This window comes from Hylobates moloch, unplaced genomic scaffold (genome assembly GCF_009828535.3).
Source record: "Hylobates moloch isolate HMO894 unplaced genomic scaffold, HMol_V3 SCAFFOLD_13, whole genome shotgun sequence".
NCBI classification, from domain to species: Eukaryota; Metazoa; Chordata; class Mammalia; order Primates; family Hylobatidae; genus Hylobates; species Hylobates moloch.
In genome coordinates, this window is record NW_026652288.1 from 93,759,835 (window position 1) to 93,782,953 (window position 23,119).

At 51.9% G+C, this 23,119-nt stretch overlaps 1 protein-coding gene across 10 annotated transcripts in view; it reads left to right on the forward strand.

The window, feature by feature from the left end:
• ECE2 (endothelin converting enzyme 2) overlaps positions 1-23,119 on the forward strand; it is a 28,397-nt gene continuing 5,278 nt past the window's right edge. For 2 of the 10 annotated variants that reach the window (XR_009209314.1, XR_009209313.1), the window contains exons 1-19: positions 1-459; positions 748-972; positions 1,159-1,294; positions 1,520-1,735; positions 2,194-2,318; positions 2,435-2,581; positions 2,760-2,825; positions 7,874-8,062; positions 9,048-9,190; positions 9,561-9,675; positions 12,201-12,311; positions 13,786-13,884; positions 13,990-14,067; positions 14,598-14,701; positions 14,901-15,011; positions 15,137-15,204; positions 15,384-15,574; positions 15,688-15,783; positions 20,220-20,386. Coding sequence is in view for 4 of the 10 variants with exons in the window: in XM_032171785.2 (XP_032027676.1) it covers positions 421-459; positions 748-972; positions 1,159-1,294; positions 1,520-1,735; positions 2,194-2,318; positions 2,435-2,581; positions 2,760-2,825; positions 7,874-8,062; positions 9,048-9,190; positions 9,561-9,675; positions 12,201-12,311; positions 13,786-13,884; positions 13,990-14,067; positions 14,598-14,701; positions 14,901-15,011; positions 15,137-15,204; positions 15,384-15,574; positions 15,688-15,783; positions 16,418-16,594 (2,436 nt within the window). In the remaining 6 variants the exon portion in view is untranslated. Of the gene's footprint in view, positions 460-747; positions 973-1,158; positions 1,295-1,519; positions 1,736-2,193; positions 2,319-2,434; positions 2,582-2,759; positions 2,826-7,873; positions 8,063-9,047; positions 9,191-9,560; positions 9,676-12,200; positions 12,312-13,785; positions 13,885-13,989; positions 14,068-14,597; positions 14,702-14,900; positions 15,012-15,136; positions 15,205-15,383; positions 15,784-16,417; positions 18,795-20,219; positions 20,387-22,184; positions 22,313-23,119 lie in introns of those variants that run through there. The other 8 variants (XR_009209312.1, XR_009209315.1, XM_032171785.2 and 5 more) reach the window with 8 other exon arrangements.

Consider the following 23,119-nt stretch of genomic DNA (forward strand, 5'->3'; position numbering starts at 1 on the left):
AATTTGGAGGAAGTAGGCCAAGGAGTATTAGCAACGTCTGGGCCTGGTTGAATTTCATTACTTTTCATAGGAAAGTAAATTATGGGTGGCTTGAAGGAGGGTGCTGCTGAGATGGGGGGCGGATCATGAAGCGTGGAGGGGTCTCCGGTGTTGCTGGAGGGCAGCTGGAGCCTGCGGAGAGCCTCGGCGCGCTCCTCCCTCTCCCCCACGCTCCCTCCACCCCGGGCGGGGCGCCGCGTGGGGCGGGGGACTCGGGCGGGCGGGGGCGGCCGCGGTCGAGCGGAGGCCGCGGCCGAGCGGGGGTGCTGCGCGGCGGCCGTGATGGCTGGTGGCGGCGGGGCCCGGCAGGGGACCGGGGCCGCGGCCCGGGAAAGGGCCAGCTGCCGGGAGCCCTGAATCACCGCCTGGCCCGACTCCACCATGAACGTCGCGCTGCAGGAGCTGGGAGCTGGCAGCAACGTGAGTGGGGGCCCTGGCCTCCACGGGAGGGGACCGGGTGGAGGGGGACGAGGCAGAGGGGTCGGCCGCGGAGGGGCAAGCGGTGCCCGGCTCGCGGAGGTAGGGCTGCGTCCCAGGCCTGGTGGAGCGGTGATTGAGAGACCCCAGGCCGGAGAGCAGGGCAGGTGGGAAGGGAAGGGCCCTCTTCGCAGGGGGGAGGGGTCCGCGAGGCAGGGAGCACTGGGGCAGGGTCGTGGGCAAATAGCCCTCTCTGCCTGACCTCGGTTGGCAACCCCGACTGTCTGGCAGATGGTGGAGTACAAACGGGCCACGCTTCGGGATGAAGACGCACCCGAGACCCCCGTAGAGGGCGGGGCCTCCCCGGACGCCATGGAGGTGGGCAAGGGGGCTTCCCCTTTCTCACCAGGCCCCAGCCCTGGCATGACGCCTGGCACACCCAGGAGCTCTGGGCTGTTCTGGAGGGTCACCTGCCCCCACCTCCGCTCCATCTCTGGCCTCTGCTCTAGGACTATGGTGAGGCGATGCTAAGCCATGATGTTGCACAAAACAGACTCAGGGCTCAACTCACCGGCTGGCCTCATTGCCCCCGGGCCCAAAGTTAACCCTGTGGCTCTGAAAACTGCCTGTGGCTTCACCCTCTGGTGATCTTGGACCCCTGCCCTGCAGCTCAGTCACTCTCTGTCCCCCTATGTTCCCCAGGTGGGATTCCAGAAGGGGACAAGACAGCTGTTAGGCTCACGCACGCAGCTGGAGCTGGTCTTAGCAGGTGTCTCTCTACTGCTGGCTGCACTGCTTCTGGGCTGCCTTGTGGCCCTAGGGGTCCAGTACCACAGAGGTAGGTGGGCCCACACTCTTCATCAGTATTCATAACTAGGGGTTCTGGAGGCCTAAGGGCCTCTAAGATTTTCACTTGTGGGGACCAAGACTTCCCTGCAGAAAAGCCCCCCGCTTTGCTTTCTCTTCCCAACCTTCCTGCTGTTATGGCCCTTGCAAAGAGTTTGCCCCTTCCAGACAGACAGACTAACAGTCCCCTACCCTCCGGCCATGTTCCCTACCACAGACCCATCCCACAGCACCTGCCTTACAGAGGCTTGCATTCGAGTGGCTGGAAAAATCCTGGAGTCCCTGGACCGAGGGGTGAGCCCCTGTGAGGACTTTTACCAGTTCTCCTGTGGGGGCTGGATTCGGAGGAACCCCCTGCCCGATGGGCATTCTCGCTGGAACACCTTCAACAGCCTCTGGGACCAAAACCAGGCCATACTGAAGCACCTGCTTGGTGAGTGGGGCTGTTAGGGAGGCCTTGGGCCACCTATGTGCCTTGTGCCCAGCACAGGGCCTGGCACTTAGCAGATAGTCAATGTCCATGAATGAGGAAGTGGATGGCTCTGTGAACACTCCAGAGAGTGGGGAGGCAGAGAGCAGGGGACTCTTGAGAAGTGCAGATGGGTTTGACGGGGGCAGAACTCTGGGTATAATGGAGGGCCGCTTCTCTGTACTGTGTTTGGAGCACTGTCGTGGTGTGGTAGACACCAGGGAGCCTGTACTGCTTAGATATCCTTGGGTCTCCGTGGACAGGGAGAGGAAGCCACGGCTTACTGTTTCAGACACTCTTCCTGGGTCTGCGTTAGGAGGACTGCTCATTGACAAGGCAAGGAGAGAAACCGAGCGACGGCCAGTGACTCCCTCTCAGCAGTTAACGTAATTGCCACCTGGATCCTGTGTTCTGCCCCACAGAAAACACCACCTTCAACTCCAGCAGTGAAGCTGAGCGGAAGACACAGCGCTTCTACCTATCTTGCCTACAGGTGGAGCGCATTGAGGAGCTGGGAGCCCAGCCACTGAGAGACCTCATTGACAAGGTAGAGCCACTGAGCCAGCTGAGGGCAGGGGAGCAGGAGGGGCCTTGAGAGAGGAGATGGCCAGGAACGCTTTGGGAGCTCCTGTGCTAATCATTCCACTTATGGTCTCTACATAGATTGGTGGTTGGAACATTACGGGGCCCTGGGACCAGGACAACTTTATGGAGGTGTTGAAGGCAGTAGCAGGGACCTACAGGGCCACCCCATTCTTCACCGTCTACATCAGTGCCGACTCTAAGAGTTCCAACAGCAATGTTATCCAGGTGATGAGCTGGGAAAGGGTGGGGAGAGACTTAGGGACCCTTCGCTGAACCCAGACTTCCCTCTCCTGTGACAGGCAGGCTGGGCTGACCCCCTGCCCCCACCCCAACCCCTGCTCGGGAATTCAGGTTCCCATGGTGGGGAAAGCGAGGGGCTCACCTCCTTTCCTTGACATTGCAGGTGGACCAGTCTGGGCTCTTTCTGCCCTCTCGGGATTACTACTTAAACAGAACTGCCAATGAGAAAGTAAGGAACATCTTCCAAACCCCCATCCCTACCCCTTGCTGAGCTGGGCTGATCCCTGTTGACTTTTCCCTTTGCCGAGGGTCAGAGCAGGGAAGGTGAGCCTATCCTGTCACCTAGTGAAGTAACTGCCCCTCCTTTCTTCCTTCTTTTCTTCCTTCCTCCCTCCCTCCCTTTCTTCCCCCTTTTCTTCCTTCCTCCCTCCCTCCCTTTCTTCCCCTTTTCCTTCCTTCCTTCCTCTTATTCTTCTAGTAGGTTTCATAGACACCTACTGTATGCCAGGTCCAGTGGGGGAATTCTGAGATATAAGTTTCCGAGCCATTGCCACAGGAAGCGTTCAGTGTCGAAGGGTTCAGGGACCTAGATAGCTGAGAACAAAGCTCACAAGAGGGTCCTCAGGATTCAGGAGAGACTCAGGGAGCCAGCAAAGTCTTCCTGAAGAGATCGCATTTGAGCCAGGCCCTGTAGAATATGTAGGAGTGGATGAGGGCATGCTGGGTAGAAAGAAGTTTAGGCCAGGTGTGGTGGCTCACGCCTGTAGTCCCAGCACTTTGGGAGGCCGAGGGGGGTGGATCACCTGAGGTCAGGAGTTCGAGACCAGCCTGACCAACAAGGTGAAACCCCACCTCTACTAAATATACAAAAATTAGCCAGTCGTGGTGGCAGGCGCCTGTAGTCCCAGCTACTCGGGAGGCTGAGACAGGAGAATTGCCTGAACCTGGGAGGCGGAGGTTGCAGTGAGCCAAGATCATGCAACTGCACTCCAGCCTGGGTGACGGAGCAAGACTCTGACTCAAAAAAAAACAGAAAAAGAAAAAGAAAGAACAGTTTAAACAAAAGTGTTGATGAGGCTGAGCACAGTGGCTCACACCTGTAATCCCCGCATTTTGGGAGGCTGAGGCCGGTGAATCACTTGAGGTTCGGAGTTTGAGACCAGGCTGGTCTACATGGTGAAAACCCGTCTCTACTAAAAATATAAAAATTAGCCAGTCAAGGTGGCGTGCACCTGTAATCTCAGCTACTTGGGAGGCTGAGGCAAAGAGAATCTCTTGAATCCAGGAGGCAGAGGTTGCAGTGAGCCGAGATGGCACCACTGCATTCCAGCCTGGGGAACAGAACGAGACTTCATCTCAGAAAAAAAAAAAAAAGTGTTGACGAGGGAAAGACTAGGTGTGTCTGGACCATGGCAAGGGGTCCACTGTGGTAAAATATAGAACTCAAGGCAGATGAGAGGCTGGAGAGGTGGGCAGGAACGGGTTATGGAGAGGACCTTGAATAGCACACTACGGAGTTGATTCTGTAGCTCCCGGAGAGCCACTGCGTGCTCCAAAGTAGGGAGGGAGCGCAGTGCTTTGGGAAGTCAGTTTGTTTGGGGTGTGGAAAGTAGATGTGAGAAAGAAAGCCTGGAGATGAATTAAGAGTATCTGTGGTACTCCGTGCTCTGAGTCAGGAAGGTCCCAAATGAAAGAGGTGGCAGAAGGAATGGTAGGAAGGGGAGGATGTAAGAGATATCATCAAGTCAGAATCATGAGTTCTTGGTGCCCGGATGTTAGAGGAGGGAAGAGGTGAAGATGGCTGAAACTGTTCACTTCCGTGATGGTGGAATGGAGGGGTCCCTTGGGAATTAGGGGTGTCTGTAGGAAGAACCAGCTTAGGGTACATTGAGAAAGAGGAGACAGTGCAATGTCACAGGAATAGGAGAGACTTTGGAGTCAGACCTGGATTTCAGTCTCAGCTCTGCTGCTTTGTGCAAGTTGATTAATCTCTCTGAGGCTGTTCCCTCATCCGTAAACAGGGGATCATAGCATCAACCTCATACAGTGTTTAGAGTAGGTTAGGGGTACAAACTTATGCTCCTGCATGTGGCAGATGCTCAGGGTGTGGGAGCTGCTCCTTTTAGACATGTGAGTTTGATGGGACCTGGGCACCTTACATACTGAGAGGTCAGCAGGCAGCTGGGAAAGCTGTGTGGAGCCCTGAAGAGAGAATAAGCCTGAAAGGACCCAGAGGCTTGAGGGGCATCTCCTTAGAAACCTAACCAGGCCAGGCAGGGTGGCTGTAATCCAAACACTTTGGGAGGCCGAAGCGGCCTGATTACTTGAAGTCACGAGTTTGAGACCAGCTGGCCAACATGGTGAAACCCCATCTCTACTAAAAATACAAAAATTGGGCCGGGCATGGTGGCTCTCGCCTGTACCCAGCACTTTGGGAGGCCAAGGCAGGTGGATCACTTGAGGTCAGGAGTTTGAAACCAGCCCGACCAACATGGTGAAACCCCATCACTACTAAAAATACAAAAATTAGCCCGACGTGGTGGTGGCTGCCTGTAATCCCAGCTACTTGGAAGGCTGAGGCAGGAGAATCACTTGAACCTGGGAGGTGGAACTTGCAGTGAGCTGAGATGGCACCACTGCACTCCAGCCTGGGCAACAGAGCAAGACTCTGTCTCAAAAAAAAAAAAGAGAGAAAAGAAAAAAGAAACCTAAACAAAGGCTTTGAAGAGGTAAGACAGGAGGAGGACAGAGAAAGGACAGAAGGAGATCCTTGTATTTTAAGGGCAGTGGGAGACTCAGCAAAAGAGATTGCTGTGGAGTAGGACAACCATTTGTTGAAGCATAGGGTTCTGAGAGCAAGTGTGACCAGGAACCTGCCTAGTTCCAGGGTGCGGATAGGCTGCAATGAAGGGAGAGGTCTCTGCAAAGGCAATAGGTTATGCAAAGGTTCCAAAGTGGGAAGGCATATGGCCAGCCCACTGGCCATTCTCAATGGGAGAGGGAGCAGGATGGGCATGTGGGCCAAGGCCTTCTGGACAGGTCCATAGGCTCAACTATGCAGGAGCATTGTGGGCCAAATTTAGGATTCATCCCAAAAGAAATGGAAAGGGAAACTCAAAAGTGATGTGGACAGATGTGTGATTTTGACATCATCTGAGTCAGGGGAGGAGATAATTTTTACAATTTGGGAGAGAACAACATCCTTCAACCCTTTGGAAGGGGCAAGAGGAAAGACTTGGGTTTGGCTGTCAGCATGTCACTGGTTGCCTTCAGGAAGCCTCCTGTGCTGGGATCTAGAGAAAGATGCAACACAAAAGGTTAAGATAGGATGAAAACTACGAGTAGGTTGGGTGCAGTGGCTCACACCTGTGGCCCCAGCACTTTGGGAGGCCGAGGCAGATTACCTGAGGTCAGGAGTTCGAGACCAGTTTGGCCAACATGGCGAAACACTGTCTCTACTAAAAATACAAAAATTATCCAGGCCTGGTGGCCCTCGCCTGTAATCCCAGCCACTGGGGAGGCTGAGGCAAGAGAATCGCTTGAACCCGGGAGGTGGAGGTTGCAGTGAGCCAAGATCACACACCTGCACTTCAGCCTGGGTGACAAAGGGAGACGCCATCTCAAACAAACAACAACAACAAAAAAAACTAAGAGTAAAGCAGGGTTCAGGAGAGTCTCAAAAGTAAGCACTAAGCTGAAGGTGAGGATGTGGAGAGAGAAGGGGTAAGGTGAGATCACTGGTTTAGCTAACCAACCTCCTCAGGAGCTGGGATGACTGGGATTGGTACTCAAACCTCTTCCTCTGATGCCAGCAGCAAGTAAGAGGAGAGGTGAGAGACAGGAGGAATTTGAAATACACAGAATGGAGATTAAGGGATCTAAAACTTCTTGGTAAGTAGAAGAGGAGATGGCCTTTGGCGATTAGGGGAGCCCAGGTGGGCCTTCCGGTTGAGTGGGAAGTGGTTTCTGGGAGGAGGGTTAAGGAAATTGGCACAGAGCAGTGTTCAGTGTCTGTTTGCAGGTTTTCATCCTGTTATTCAACAGATATTTATTGAGCACCTACTATGTGGCAGACAGCTGTGCTTGGGCCTGAAATTACAGTGGTGAACAAAGCAAACACAGCCCTGCCTTCATGGAGCCTCAGGGCCAGCAGGGGTGAGGCCGCATGAGTTTGTACTGGACCTGAGCAGGGCCAGGGCCGCCATGGCCCTGGGGTCATCGGGCCTGGGCCACATTCTCACTCTGCCATCTGCTAGTTTGTGATGGAAGTCAAGCTGTGTCATCTTCCCAAGCTTCTGCCCTGGGGTGTGAAATGGGACTCATCTTCACTTCATGAAGTTGCTGTGCGGGGAGGAAAAGATACACTGTATGGAAAGCCTCTAATAGAGAGTCTGATGCATGTCTACAGAAGTGGTCACTAAATATTTCTTCTCCATGCTTTTCTCTCCCTTGGAGACTAGCAGGTAGTGGAGAAAGCAGCAAGCTTGAGGCCTGGCAGGATGGGAGGTAATAGAGGCCTGAGGACACCATGGCCCCGATCCCCTGTGAGGTCCAGTCAGCTGTTCAGTGAAGGCACATGGTCACTGATGGGCTGGGACAACTAGCAGGGATCTAGGAAATGAGAAGGCAAAGCAGTATGGGAAGCAGGCCCATCCACTGGACAGACACTTGCAGAGCACTTACTCTGTGTTCTAGTCCCTAGAGACAGCAGTGAGTAAGCTGCTGTAACTTGGAACAGTGCTCTGCTGGAACTCACCTTCTCCTTGGGGAAATAGATGATAAACAAGTACAGAAGTAAGTAAACATGACCCGGTGCAGTGTCATGCCTGTAATCCCAGCACTTTGAGAGGCCGAGGCGGGCAGATCACCTGAGGTCAGGAGTTCGAGACCAGCCTGGCTAACATGGTGAAACCCCATCTCTACTAAAAATACAAAAAATTAGCCAGGCGTGGTGGCACACGCCTGTAGTCCCAGCTACTCAGGAGGCTGCAGCAGGAGAATCGCTTGAACCCAGGAGGTGGAGGTTGCAGTGAGCCAAGATCGCGCCACTGCACTCCAGCCTGGGCAACAGAGTGAGACAAAAAAAAAAAAAAGAAGAAGAAGTAAGTAAGTAAACAATACTTAGCCAGTGGCGGTAAGCAGTGTGTCAGAAATGAAACAGGTCATCCAGGAAGGCTTCAAGCAGAAGAGATAGTGAGCAGAGGTGGTGGTAAGAAGAGATCTCAGCCTTGGGCAGGAATTGTTGCTGGGCTCTGAGGATCACCCGGGCCTTGACAGGTGCTCACCGCTTATCTGGACTACATGGAGGAGCTGGGGATGCTGCTGGGTGGGCGGCCCACCTCCACGAGGGAGCAGATGCAGCAGGTGCTGGAGTTGGAGATACAGCTGGCCAACATCACAGTGCCCCAGGACCAGCGGCGCGACGAGGAGAAGATCTATCACAAGATGAGCATTTCGGAGCTGCAGGTGGGGCAGGCAGGGGACTGGAGACAACTGAGAGGGGCCAGCACTGGCACAGACCACCCAGCTTCCCTCCGTGCTGTCTCCCCAAGGCAGCCAGTCCTTTCCTCATTCCCTTGCTTTTCTGTGCTCCACTGCACTGCTGCTGTCCTGGGAAAAAAAATGGTGTCCATTTAGGCCACCTCTCACTGGGTCATCCTTTGGTCCCTTTCTTGTTGCCTGGGGATGCATGGAGGGATTGTGTTAAAAATGTATAACGGTTTGTATGAGATGTCCACAAAACAATCAGAATAGGCTGGGCATGGTGGCTGACATCTGTAATCCCAGCACTTTGGAAGGCGAAGGCGGGTGGATCACCTGAGGTCTGGAGTTCAAGACCAGTCTAGCCAACATGGTGAAACCCCATCTCTACTAAAAATAAAAAATTAGCCGGGTGTGGTGGCACATGCCTGTAATCCCAGCTATTTGGGAGGCTGAGGCAGAAGAATCGCTTGAACCTGGGAGGCGGAGGTTGCAGTGAGCTGAGATCGTGCCATTGCACTCCAGCTTGGGTTAACAAGAGCGAAATTTCATCTCAAAAAAAAAAACCTAGAAGTGGAAGTTTCTACTGGGGGACCCGTACTGTGCCAGGCTATTAACACTTTAGATGTTGGATTATGGAAAAGTTGGGGTGGGATGTGGTTCTGGAGGAGAAGCCAGTATGTGCAGGGTGTCAGGTGAGTGGTATTTTATCAATTGTTAGGAAAATATTTGAATATCTAGGCCCCAGCTGAATGTCACACGTAGTGGTTATCCTTGTATAATAAGTGGTTGGGCTCCCAGATTGGAGGTGCCCAGGCCTGGAAAAGGGTATATTACAGGAAAGATACACCATGAAGCCAGTAGTTGTTGCTATGGCAATGGGAAGGGCTCCCAGGCTACAGCATACAGTGGGGGAGGGTTCTGCTGGAAGCGAGTGGGGCAGGCAAGGCCTGAGATTTTTTTCTGTTAGGCTCTGGCGCCCTCCATGGACTGGCTTGAGTTCCTGTCTTTCTTGCTGTCACCATTGGAGTTGAGTGACTCTGAGCCTGTGGTGGTGTATGGGATGGATTATTTGCAGCAGGTGTCAGAGCTCATCAACCGAACGGAACCAAGGTATGGGGGGAGCCCAAGGTGAGGGTGGGTTCCGTGGACGTCTCCAGCAATGCTGGGCGTAGTGGACTGGCCCAGCCACACAGAACAACATTTGATAATGCTATGGGCCTTCCAAACATCCAATCAGAATGTCTATGGGCTTTTCCTCTGCGCTAGGGTTGCAGGATGCTCCCTGTAATCTCTGTTCCCGCACCTCTCTCCAACCTGACCTCTACAGGCAGGTGTGTGGCCCAGGGACCAAAGGGAACCCTGGGACAGCTTCCACATATGCCTCTTGGGACTCCTGCAGCCTGCATGTTCCTGGGGGCTGGTTTGGGGAGCGGGAAGGCATCCCACCTGCCCTTTTCTTATTTTCTGGTCTGGTTGTCAGCATCCTGAACAATTACCTGATCTGGAACCTGGTGCAAAAGACAACCTCAAGCCTGGACCGACGCTTTGAGTCTGCACAAGAGAAGCTGCTGGAGACCCTCTATGGCACTAAGAAGGTGGGCTCTCTGATTTTGCCTCCACATTCTGATCCAGTCAAGCTGATGCTGAACGCCTTCAGTGTGTCAGGCACCATGTGCCTCATGGTGCACAGGTGCATAGTATGGAGCGCACAATTTGGAAGCAAGCCGACTTGGGTTCCAATCCCAACTAATTCATTTTCTAGCCTGTAGGACCTTGGGCATATCACCTAGCCTCTCTGACTCTCCATTTCCTGCTCTGTAAAGCAGGAATAACTTGGAGGGTTGTCAGGAAGAGTATTAGCTGAGTTAATGTAAGTGAAGCACCTGCACAGTACATGATATGTATAGGCACTCGGCTTTGATGAGGAGGATGGAGAGGATACAATAAATAAATGAGTATTTAGTTTCAAGATACCCCATTAAGTGGGGGGAGTGGACATGTAAACAAATACATTATATTTTGTGGTGATAACTGCTCACACTGAGTGAAAGACTTTTGTGCTATAGGACGGAGGTGGGACAGCACATTTCACCTGGGGGGATAGTGGGGAAGGGCATCAGAGAAGCCTTCTCTGAGAGGTGCTATGTGATGGAAAAGTTCACCAAGAAAGCCAGGGAGAAGGGCATTCCAGGGACAAGGAACGGCATGTGCAAATTCCTAGAGGCCAAAAGGAGCATGGTGGCTTTACACATGTTCTGGCATGAGCTTGAGGAAAGGGCAACTGAGAGACGGGGTTTGGTAAGGTGGGCATGGGGCACTCAGGAAGGGACCTGAATATTGTGTCGAGAAGTCCGGCCTTGATTCTTTCACAGATGGGGCTCCATGGGAGTAGCCATGGAGAGGAGAAACACAATTGGGTTATGTAGGAAATGATGTTTCTGGTGGCTAAATGGAAGATGGAGGGGAGCAGCAGGGAAGTGGGGATGAGAATGGAGTCAGGGTGTCCAGTTAAGGGGCAATTGCAGGCTGGGCGCGGTGGCTCATGCCTGTAATCCCAGCACTTTGGGAAGCCAAGGCAGGTGAATCACCTGAGGTCAGGAGTTCAAGACCAGCATTGCCAACATGGTGGAACCCCATCTCTACTAAAAATACAAAAAAATTAGCTGGGCATGGTGGCAGGCAACTGTAATCCTAGCTACTCGGGAGGCTGAGGCAGGAGAATCACTTAAACCTGGAGGTTGCAGTGACCTGAGACTGCATCATTGCACTCCAGCCTGGGCTACAAGAGCAAAACTCTGTTTAAAAAAAAAAGGCAATTGCAGACTGGGTGTGGTGGCTTGTGCCTGTAATCACAGCATTTTGGGAGGCTGAGGTAGGTGGACTGCTTGAGCTCAGGGGTTCAAGATGACAGTGTTATAGGGCAGGGAAGTGGTAATCATTTTTCCCATCCACTTGAGTGCACATTAAGAAATCAAAGCAGGGCCGGGCGCGGTGGCTCACGCTTGTAATCCCAGCACTTTGGGAGGCTGAGGCGGGCGGATCACGAGGTCAGGAGATCGAGACCACGGTGAAACCCCGTCTCTACTAAAAAATACAAAAAATTAGCTGGGCGTGGTGGCGGGCGCCTGTAGTCCCAGCTACTCGGAGAGGCTGAGGCAGGAGAATGGCGTGAACCCAGGAGGCAGAGCTTGCAGTGAGCCGAGATTGCGCCACTGCACTCTAGCCTGGGCGACAGAGCAAGACTCCGTCTCAAAAAAAAAAAAAAAGAAAGAAAGAAAGAAAGAAATCAAAGCAGGCAGGGCACCGTGGCTCATGCCTGTAATCCCAGCACTTTGGGAGGCCAAGGTGGGCGGATCATTTGAAGTCAGGAGTTCAAGACCATCCTAGCTAACACGGTGAAACCCGTCTCTACTAAAAATACAAAAAATTTAGCCAGGCATGGTGGCGGGCGCCTTTAGTTCCAGCTACTCGGGAGGCTGAGGCAGGAGAATGGTATGAACCCGGGAGGTGGAGCTTGCAGTGAGCTGAGATCGCACCACTGCACTCCATTCTGGGTGACAGAGTGAGACTCCATCTCAAAAAAAAAAAGAAGTCAAAGTAGTAGAAACTGCTGCTGATAGACTGAATGTGGGGGTTAGGGAGATGGAGGAAGCTGGAGTGACTCCCAGGTTTCTTGCATGGGGGACTGACTGGATATAAAATTAGTTGTGGGCCAGGCACGGTGGCTCATGCCTTTAATCCCAGCACTTTGGGAGGCCAAAGCGGGCAGATCGCTTGAGCTCACGAGTTCAAAACCAGCCTGGGAAACATGGTGAGACCCCTTCTCTACTAAAAATACAAAATAAAATAGCTGGGTGTGGTGGCCCGTGCCTGGGGTCTGAGGTGGGAGGATCGCTTGAGCCCAGGGGACAGAGGTTGCAGTGAGCAGTGATTGCACCACTATACTCCAGCCTGGGTGACAGAGCGAGACCCTGTCTCAAAAAAAGACAGATGTGGTGCTGAGCAAACCCAGGACTCTTGTCCAGAGCTGAGAAGGGCTGCTAGCCCCATTGACAGAGAAAGGCCCTCTGACTGGAGGACACAGCCATCTCTGTGGTCCTGGCTCTTTGTCCCTTAACAGTCTTGTGTGCCGAGGTGGCAGACCTGCATCTCCAACACGGATGACGCCCTTGGCTTCGCTTTGGGCTCCCTCTTCGTGAAGGCCACGTTTGACCGGCAAAGCAAAGAAATTGTGAGTCTACAAGATTCTTTCAACATTATGCCCTCAAAATTGACTGTTCATGTATGTGCAGACATATAGAAAAACAACGGGGGCCAGGCGCGGTGGCTCACACCTGTAATCCCAGCACTTTGGGAGACCAAGGTGGGTGAATCACGGGGTCAGGAGTTCGAGACTAGCCTGGCCAACATGGTGAAACCCGGTCTCTACTAAAAATACAAAAAATTAGCCGGGCATGGTGGCGGGTGTCTGTAATGCCAGCTACTTGGGAGGCTGAGGCAGGAGAATCAACTTGAACCTGGGAGGCAGAGGTTGCAGTGAGCCGAGATGGCGCCAGTGCATTCCAGCCCGGGCGACAGAGCTTAACTCTGTCTCAAAAAAAAGAGAAAAGAAAAGAAAAACAACTGGATATAAATTCATGAACAAATGAAGTAGTGCTGCTTTGGGCAGTGGGATTATAAGAGTCCTTTAAAGTTGTCTATGTGTTTATGTTTAACTATATAACTAGAAGAAATATTTATTTATTAGGATATGATAATGGATGTGCTTAAAGTATTACCTGTAAGGATGTTTATGGTTTTTACGGCAATGTTGTTTATAATAGCAGAAAATGACGACAGGTTAAATGTCCAACTATAGGGTAAAGGAAAAATAAATTGTAGTTAGGATGGGTTGTGAGGATCCTTAAACGGCTGATACATGTTTCAGTGAAAAAAGTAGGTTACAAAAAATATATACCTTATACAACATAATTCTGTATTTTATATGCATATCAGCGGAGGGAAAAACTCTAGAAGTGGGTAATCAAAATGTTAAAAGAACTTATCTATGAATGAGTGATTTATAACTGGTCTGTTCTTCAATTCTCAATTTTCCAAATTTTCTGTGAATGCCCTCTTTTCATAATCAGATAAAAATCATTTCACTAGGCTGGGCGTGGTGGCTCACGCCTGTAATCCCAGCACTTTGGGAGGCTGAGGCGGGTGGATCATGTGGTCAGGAGTTCAAGACCAACCTGGCCAAGATGGGGAAACTCCGGCTCTACTAAAAATACAAAAATTCCCCGGGCATGGTGGCAGGAGCCTGTAATCCTAGCTACTTGGGAGGCTGAGGCAGGAGAATCACTTGAACTTGGGAAGCGGAGGTTGCAGTGAGCCGAGATCGCGCCACTGCACTCCATCCTAGGTGACACAGCCAGACTCTGTCTCAAAAAAAAAAATCATTGCAATATATTAAATTATAATATAATTTGATGAACTTATTGTCAATTAAAATGTTTATTTAATTAAGAAAAAAGCCAGCCACAATCCCAGTACCTTTACAACTGGTGTTTCCTTCTCATCCTCTCCAGGTGCTCAGCCGTATTTCATTAGTCTAGACGTTCCCATTTCCCCTGGGGGGACGGGGGTGGGGCACCAGGTTGGATGGGCAGGGGCAGGGATGCATTCAGTGCAGGGGAAGGCTGACTTTGCCTCCTCCCTCCCAGGCAGAGGGGATGATCAGTGAAATCCGGACTGCATTTGAGGAGGCCCTGGGACAGCTGGTTTGGATGGATGAGAAGACCCGCCAGGCAGCCAAGGAGAAAGTGAGCGGTGGCTGGGGTTGGGGCGCCATCTTGAGGTGGGGTTCAAGGATACAGTTTTGCTAGGAACCTGGGGAAGGAAACAAACCCTTAACTTGGTCTCTTCAGGCAGACGCCATCTATGATATGATTGGTTTCCCAGACTTTATTCTGGAGCCCAAAGAGCTGGATGATGTTTACGATGGGGTGAGTACCTACGCTCATCAGTACTGAACTTCAGCCCCGTAGAGGCACTGTTCCCTGGCCTTAGTAATTGGGGCTCAAGCACTGGGAAAGAGGTGCTTGTCGGTTTCTTTTAGAGGCAGATGGAGGTAACCAGCATTGTTAAAATGTTGGCTCTGTGACAGCTGCAGGCCAAACAGCAGTGAAATATACTGTTAACGAGCCAAGATTTGGAGTCAAGCGTAATCAAATTCTGTTTCTACCCTTAACTTTTTAACCTTAACAAAACCTCTCTAGGTCTCGGTTTCATTTTCTGTAAAATGGGGGTCCTACTAGTGCCTACCTCATAGGGTTGTGAGATAAATGAATACAGTATGTAAAAAAACAGCACCCGTAACATAAATGGCCTTTAAATATTGCCAATTATGGTTTACTAGCTATTTTACAGTTGAGGAAACTGAGGTTTGGAGAGATATTAATGAGTAGCCAAACTGGGGCTATTATCTTCTCCAATGGATTCTCTTGCTTTCTTTCTACTTCCACCTTTCCCATAGTACGAAATTTCTGAAGATTCTTTCTTCCAAAACATGTTGAATTTGTACAACTTCTCTGCCAAGGTTATGGCTGACCAGCTCCGCAAGCCTCCCAGCCGAGACCAGTGAGAATGAGGGGGCGGACATAGACACTAGGGGCGGCAGCAGAGGTGGGGGAAGTTTTCCTGGGATGGGGGAAAAGGGTGGCAAGACTGGTCCCAGACCGGTGGCCCCATGCCCTTGCAGAAGGTAGGGCAGGGCTGCTGGGAGGGGAGCAGTGTCAGGACAGTCAGGAGCCTCAGCCTCTCCCTCTTCCTCCGCCAGGTGGAGCATGACCCCCCAGACAGTGAATGCCTACTACCTTCCAACTAAGAATGAGATCGTCTTCCCCGCTGGCATCCTGCAGGCCCCCTTCTATGCCCGCAACCACCCCAAGTGTGTCTGAAGCAGGAGGGGCTGGGTGCTGGGGCCTGGGCCTGTGGCTGAGCTGGGAGCAGGGCTGGTGGTGGGATTCAGAAGTACCCCCACCATGTCCTCACTTGCCATTCCTCACCCACCAGGGCCCTGAACTTTGGTGGCATCGGTGTGGTCATGGGCCACGAGTTGACACATGCCTTTGATGACCAAGGTAGGGGCCCATGGAGTCGTCCCCTCTAGCTTAGAATTCCCGGTGGCTCCTGCAAGGCCTTGGGACATTGATGTAGCCCCAAGGGCCCTGAAGTCTGTGGACCAGGGCTGGTGGGGGCACTGCTGCCCCCAAGGGATGAGCTCTGGTTTTGGTGGGGTGCAAAGGTGAGTTCTCCTCAGGGCGCGAGTATGACAAAGAAGGGAACCTGCGGCCCTGGTGGCAGAATGAGTCCCTGGCAGCCTTCCGGAACCACACGGCCTGCATGGAGGAACAGTACAATCAATACCAGGTCAACGGGGAGAGGCTCAACGGCCGCCAGACGCTGGGGGAGAACATTGCCGACAACGGGGGGCTGAAGGCTGCCTACAATGTGAGTGGCCTGACCAGCCCTCCAGTGGCTGAGGCCTGCTGGCCTGGGGTGAAAGGTGCTGGGTGGATGGCGGCAGGCCTGGATGGGCTTGCTGCCTACTGTTCTGTCCCCAGGCTTACAAAGCATGGCTGAGAAAGCATGGGGAGGAGCAGCAACTGCCAGGCGTGGGGCTCACCAACCACCAGCTCTTCTTTGTGGGATTTGCCCAGGTATCACCCTCTCAGAAGGCCTGGGGTCTGCCCCTTTGTCCTGGTCCCTCCTGAGTATGTCATTAGGAGAAGTGTGGGGCACACGTCAAAGGGGCTGGGGAATGGGGCTGAGGCTGGGGCGTGAAAGGTGGGCTGGGAAGGCCTGTGCCCAGAGCCTCCGGCCAGCCAGGGCCCACAGAGGCAGCCTGAAGAGGCCTGAGCGGGAGCACGCCTTGGTAGGCTTTCGCATAGCGCCAAGGGCAGGGTTGTCGTGCTTGAGGGGCACAGGGTGGGGCAAAGGGTGGCGAAGGAGGCAAACGTTGATCCTCACACTGTTCCTGTGAGGGAGACATGCAGGAAACTAAAGCTCGGGACGCAGAGTGGCCTGTCCGGGGCTGCCCAGGAATAGAGTAAGTGACAGAGCAAGGACTCAGGCAGAGTCTCTGCTGGGCAGCCACAGCAGGCAGCTTCAGGGGCTCCGCTTTTTCCCCTCGTCATGTCCACGCTGGGCAACCCGATGTCCAGGGCAGGTTTGGAAGGAACTTGGGAGGGGCTGCAGCGGTGGTGGTTTGTGCCCCTGGGATGGCTGTAGCTGACTCTAAGGCCCGGCTCCAGACTAGACACCATATGCCCCCATGTCTGTCCTGGCCCGCAGGTGTGGTGCTCGGTCCGCACACCAGAGAGCTCTCACGAGGGGCTGGTGACCGACCCCCACAGCCCTGCCCGCTTCCGCGTGCTGGGCACTCTCTCCAACTCCCGTGACTTCCTGCGGCACTTCGGCTGCCCTGTCGGCTCCCCCATGAACCCGGGGCAGCTGTGTGAGGTGTGGTAGACCTGGATCAGGGGAGAAATGGCCGGCTGTCACCAGACCTGGGGCAGCTCTCCTGACAAAGCTGTTTGCTCTTGGGTTGGGAGGAGGCAAATGCAAGCTGGGCTGGGTCTAGGTCCTCCCCACCACAGGTGACACGAGTACAGACCCTCCCCAATCACCACATTGTGCCTCTGCTTTGGGGGTGCCCCTGCCTCCAGCAGAGCCCCCACCATTCACTGTGACATCTTTCCATGTCACCCTGCCTGGAAGGGGTCTGGGCGGGGAGGCCAGTTCCCATAGGAAGGAGTCTGCCTCTTCTGGCCCCAAGCTCATTCAGCCTGGCAGCCATGGGCCTGCCGTGCCGGCCCCACTGTGACCCGCAGGCCTGGGTGGTGTACCTCCTGGGCTTCTCCCCAGGCTCACTCAGTGCGCACTTAGGGGTGCACTCAGCTCTGTCTGGCTCACCCTCAGGGGCTACCCCCACCTCACCCTGTGCTCCTTGTGCCACTGCTCCCAATGCTGCTGCTGACCTTCACTGACAGCTCCTAGTAGAAGCCCAAGGGCCTCTGAAAGCCTCCTGCTGCCCACTGTTTCCCTGGGCTGAGAGGGGAAGTGCATATGTGTAGCGGGTACTGGTTCCTGTGTCTTAGGGCACAAGCCTTAGCAAATGATTGATTCTCCCTGGACCAAGCAGGAAAGCAGATAGAGCAGGGAAAAGGAAGAACAGAGTTTATTTTTACAGAAAAGAGGGTGGGAGGGTGTGGTCTTGGCCCTTATAGGACCCTGTGCCAATAAATAGACATGCATCCGTCAGCCTGTCTCTTCCTTCAGTCCTGTTTTCATGTATCCATTCACTCATTCCACCAGTGTCTACAGAGCAACTACTGTATGCCAGCCACTCTCCTCAGTGCTCATTTACTCACTCAGTAGATACAAGGGACTGAGATTTGAAGCCCAGAGAAGACAGAGAAAGAGAGGCAGGATGGAGGAATGGAAGGAAGTTTGAGTCTAGCTGGGCAGAATACGTTGTCTGCTAACTGGTGACCATAGCCCCATCCTCAGCTGTTCTACAGCTGGAAGGATTTGCTGCTTCCCTCCACTGGTGCGTGCAGCCGGGCCTGACACTGAGTCTGGGTAACTACTGGGCCAGGGTCAACTTGGAAGATGGGCGGCCCTTGCCCTGCAGTGGTGGGAAGTCCTGGGCATATCACTCCCTGAGCTCCCAGAGCTCAAAGCCCTGGCCTCTGCTTGTAGCTGAAAAGACAAACATTTCCTTCTAGCCTCAAAGGCTCAGAGCTCCCGAGAGTCAGCCATTCCACCTACACACACTCATCAGGCCTACCAAGTGCCAGGCACAGAGACTGCACATATGGCCTCTACCCTCCAGAGTGAGGGAGGGAAAAGGAACATTGATTGAATACCTCCTGTGTTCCAGGCACCTGTGCTAGGTGGCTCATTTCTTTATTCATTCATCCATTTATTAACTTATATATTCATAGGCTTATTTTCAAAAAATATATTGATTTATCAACAAACTGGTGATACAAAAATGAATAAGATAGGTGAGGTGGTGCGCCTGTAGTCCCAACTACTCGGGATGCTGAGGTGGGAGGATCGCTTAAGCTCAGGAGTTCAAATCCAGCGTGGGCAACATAGCAAGACCTCATCTCTTAGGAAAAAAAAAAAAACTGATGAATGAGAAGTTTCTTCTTCCCTTAGGTGACTCTTCTTCTGTTGGCACTTTCACCTTCATGAGCTCACCTAATCCTTGCAGCAACCGCCCTTTACAAATACTCTAGTCTCCATTTTACAGATCTAACCCTAACTACTTCACTGCAGTCAAAGAGAGCCGGACTGAAATGGAAGCTCTGATAGTTTTGTGAGCTTCAGCCTGTTCCCTAACCTCCATGAGCCTCAGTTTCTTCACCTATGAAATGAGAACTACAGCAAAACAGTGGAAAGAGTCCAATCTCAATTCTCTTTATTTTTTATTCTTGAGATGGAGTCTTGCTCTGTCGCCCGGGCTGGAGTGCAGTGGTGCAACCTCCACCTCCCAGGTTCAAGCGATTCTCCTGCCTCAGCCTCCAGAGTAGCTGAGATTACAGGCGCGTGCCACCACGCCCAGCTAATTTTTGCATTTTTTGTAGAGATGGGCTTTCACCATGTTGGCCAGGCTGGTCTCAAACTCCCGACCTCAAGTGACCCACCTGCCTCAGCCTCCCAAAGTGCTGGGATTACAGGCATGAGCCACAGCACCCGGCCTCAATCTCAATTCTCTTTAAAACTCAGTGCTCTAGGCCAGGCGCGGTGGCTCACACCTATAATCCCAGCACTTTGGGAGGCCGAGGCGGGCTGATCACAAGGTCCAGAGTTTGAGACCAGCCTGGCCAACATGGTGAAACCCCATCTCTACTAAAAATACAAAAATTAGCTGGGCGTGGTGGTGCATGCCTGTAATCACAGCTACTTGGGAGTCTGAGGCAGGAGAATTACTTGAACCGGGACCTGGGAGGTGGAGGTTGTAGTAAGCTGAGATTGCGCCACTGCACTCCAGCCTGGACTACAGATCGAGACTCTGTCTCAAAAACAAACAAACAAACAAAAAACCTTAGTGCTCTCCAAGGTGCAAGTAGGGATGAGTTTGTTCAGTGTGGAAGGGCAGGAGTGAAGCTCCGGTTATGATTGCTGCTGGTCCTTGGCCCCTTGGTGAATGGCAATAGTATGTGTCCCACAATCTCTCCATAAAGAGCTGTATGTGGATCTCTGTCATGTGACCTCAAAGTGCTGGCTGGCCACGAAAGGAAGAAAGTAGCTGACTGCTCAGAAAGGAGGAAAGTGTCCTGAGGAACTCCGTGACCCAGGGAAAGCACAGCCTGAGTCTCTAAGAGCATGACTCCAGGGTAAATGGCTGTGTGTATTAGAAAGAGGAGGCCATCACATGTGCAGGCCTGGTCTAGCTCCAGTTCTGCCACCCTTGAGCTGTGTGACATTAGGCCTTCAGGTCTCAGTATCTTCTGCAGTCTGTAAAACAAGTGAATTGGATGAGATGATCTCTGTGGGGCATTTCTGCTTTAATGCTCTAAAAAGTGAATCCATGGGCTTAGCAAATTCCAGAACCCAAAGAGATAGTAATAAGTGACTTGCGACATTCAGATGAGATTTATAATGTCAGACAGCATAATGACCGAGGAGACAGGCTTGGCAGATAAAACCTTACCCTTTCCCTGACACCTAATTTCAGAGGCCAGTTTAGGATTCTGACAGGCTGGCCAGTGGGGTATTAAAACCTCATACTGCAAAAAGATCAAAGTGTCAAATGATGAGGATGATGGCTAGCCTTAATTTACTGGGTCCCTATTTTGCTTAAGCTTGTGCTAAACACTTTAAACATACCTTCTCATTAAATGCACACAATGATTTGCAAGGAGGTTCTATCATTGTCTCTATTTTACAAATGGAGAAACTAAGGGAAAAGATCACGTAACTTCCAATGTCAGACAAGACAGATTGCATTAAAGTTAGATTTGGAACTCAGATGGCCTTAATCACCATCAGTTAGTCTTCCAACACGACAGAATTTAGACTCAAACACACACATCTGTCTTCTGGGCAATTTCATCATGCTTCTGAGTGGGACCATCACCAGCAGGTGCATTTCCATGCAACCCAGATTCCCTGGGCAAGGCACATGTGACAACCAGACAGCTTCAGGAAACCGAAGCACATATTGAGCTGAAATCAAGCCAGGGAACACCTGTTTGTTGAACACTCTGCAGCTGCTTGGTTCCAGAGGCAAGCCAAGGTGAACATCAGGTAAGAGATGTAACCTTTACCCTTAGTAGCCCTGTCAGGCTGAGTATGCGTATGTGATATGCTCTGGTGTGTCAAGGCAGAAGGGGAAATAAAGGATGGTGCTCCTCGGTGGACACAGGAAAGCAATTATTGGTAAAGTGCTAGGCCATCCCTTACGCAGTCCCATTGGTAAGTCTAACTAATTCCCATCCACAATAAGCTAACATATGCCAAGAAGTATGATTTCACACCCTTGATAGCACTTTGGAAATATTAGGGTGGAAGAGAGTCCCTCATAAAAATAAGCACAGTTTTCTGCAGGATTGGAGGTCCTATTTTTTTTTTTTTTTAATTAAAAAAAGCAGGCTGGGCGCAGTGGCTCATGCCTGTAATCCCAGCACTTTGGGAGGCCGAGGTGGGTGGATCACCATGTCAGGAGTTCAAGACCAGCAGGAGAATCGCTTGAACCCTGGAGGCGGAGGTTGCAGTGAGCCGAGATCGCACCACTGCACTCCAGGCTGGGCGACAGAGGGAGACTCCATCTCAAAAAAAAAAAAAAAAAGTGCAGTTTGAGTGGGTCTATCATGATTTACAAATGGAGAAACCTGATGATTTTCCAATGCCTAGTTCTGGCATCCAAAGACAGCCCCCAGTGGGTCATTATTATACACAAAGATGGCCTGAAGATGAATGCAAAGCCATTCGTTCATTCATTCATTCACGCATGCATGCATTCTGCAAATATTTATCAAGGCTTACCACAAGCCAGGCGCTAGGCTGGAGGCTAGGAGCATAAAGATGAATAAGACACAGTTCCAGCCCGGGCGCAGTGGCTCATGCCTGTAATTCCAGCACTTTGGGAGGCCAAGGCAGGTGGATAACTTGAGGTCAGGAGTTCAAGACCAGCCTGGCCAACATGGTGAATCCCCATCTCTACTAAAAATACAAACATTAGTGGGGTATGGTGGTGCATGCTTGTAGTCCCAGTTACTTGGGAGGCTGAAGCAGGAAAATCACCTGAACCCAGGAGGCAGAGGTTGCAACAAGCTGAGATCGTGCCGGTGCACTCCAGCTTGGGCGACAGAGCACAGTTCCTGTTCTCCAAGGGCTCACAGTCTAGGGAAGGAGAGGCATGTGCCAAGCATGATGAGAGCAAAAGGGAAGAAATGAGTAACCTAAAGGTAGGGTAGGAAAAGCTTCCTGGACTGGTGACATTGAGCTGGAGCTCAGAGGATGGGAGAATTTACTAGCTGAAAAACAGTGAAAGGCGTTTCATACAGAAGGAACAACAATGTGAAATGGCCAGTCACCTGAAGGGGCAAGGCCTACTCAGAAATGGTGAAGTGTTTAGAATGATCAAAAGGGGATAAGTGAAAGGGACATAATAAGGGATTACGAGTGTGTAGAAGGGTGGTAGTAATAGTAGGTATGAAAAGAGAGAATTGTAAAATCTTCTGTGGGACTAGGTATGAAAGGGAAAAAAGGTCGGGCTCGGTGTCTCACGCCTGTAATCCCAACACTTTGGGAGGCCGAGGTGGGCAGATCACTTGAGGTCAGGAGTTCGAGACCAGCCTGGCTAACATGGTAAAACCCCGTTTCTACTAAAAATACAAAAAATTATTCAGGCGTGGTGGCGCATGCCTGTAATCCCAGCTACTTGGGAGGCTGAGGTAGGAGAATCACTTGAACCCTGGAGGCAGACAGAGGTTGCAGTGAGCCGAGATTGTGCCATTGCACTCCAGCCTGGGCAACAAGAGGGAAACTCCGTCTCAAAAAATAAAAAAGGAAAAAAAAATTAAAGAATAAAATTTGCTGTCAGTCCTAGGAATTAAGAGTAAGAAGGGCCACAGCACAATCTGGCTGTTTGAAGAATATCTCACAAAGAAATAAGCAAGGCAGTGGAGACAGTGCAATGCTGAGTGCTGCCGGGAGCACGCCTGGTGTTATGTAAGTGATGGCTTTGGGTTGAACTGTTCTCTGATGTGTGAGCTATCCATAAGATAATGTAGCTCTACAGCTTAGGCCATGTTTGGGGGGCAGCATGGCAGGCTTACAGATGTAACGTAAGGAAGGAGGAAGGAAGGGTCAGGTAATGGGTTGGCCCGGATTGGAGAGCAGTTTGCCACAAGGCTGGGAGTTTGGTGATATGGTAGGAAGGAGTGCTCCTAGAAAAACAGTTTGGCTGAAATGAAGCATGAAGCAGGACATCAGTGTTATCAAGGGGCCTTGAAAAAATGGCCACAGCTGGGCACAGTCACTCACACCTGTAATCCCAGCACTCTGAGAAGCCAAGGTGGCAGATCACTTGAGGTCAGTTCGAGACCAGCCTGGCCAACGTGGCAAAACCCCGTCTCTACTAAAAATACAAAAATTAGCCAGCATGACCGGGCGCGGTGGCTAGCGCTTGTAATCCCAGCACTTTGGGAGGCCGAGGCGGGCGGATCACGAGGTCAGGAGATCGAGACCACGGTGAAACCCTGTCTCTACTAAAAATACAAAAAAATTAGCCGCGCGTGGTGGCGGGCGCCTGTAGTCCCAGCTACTCGGAGAGGCTGAGGCAGGAGAATGGCATGAACCCGGGAGGCGGAGCTTGCAGTGAGCCGAGATCGCGCCACTGCACTCCAGCCTGGGCCACAGAGCGAGACTCCGTCTCAAAAAACAAAAAACAAAAAATTAGCCAGCATGGTGGCGGGCACCTGTAATCCCTGCTACTCAGGAGGCTAAGGCAGGAGAATCGCTTGAACCCAGCAGGTG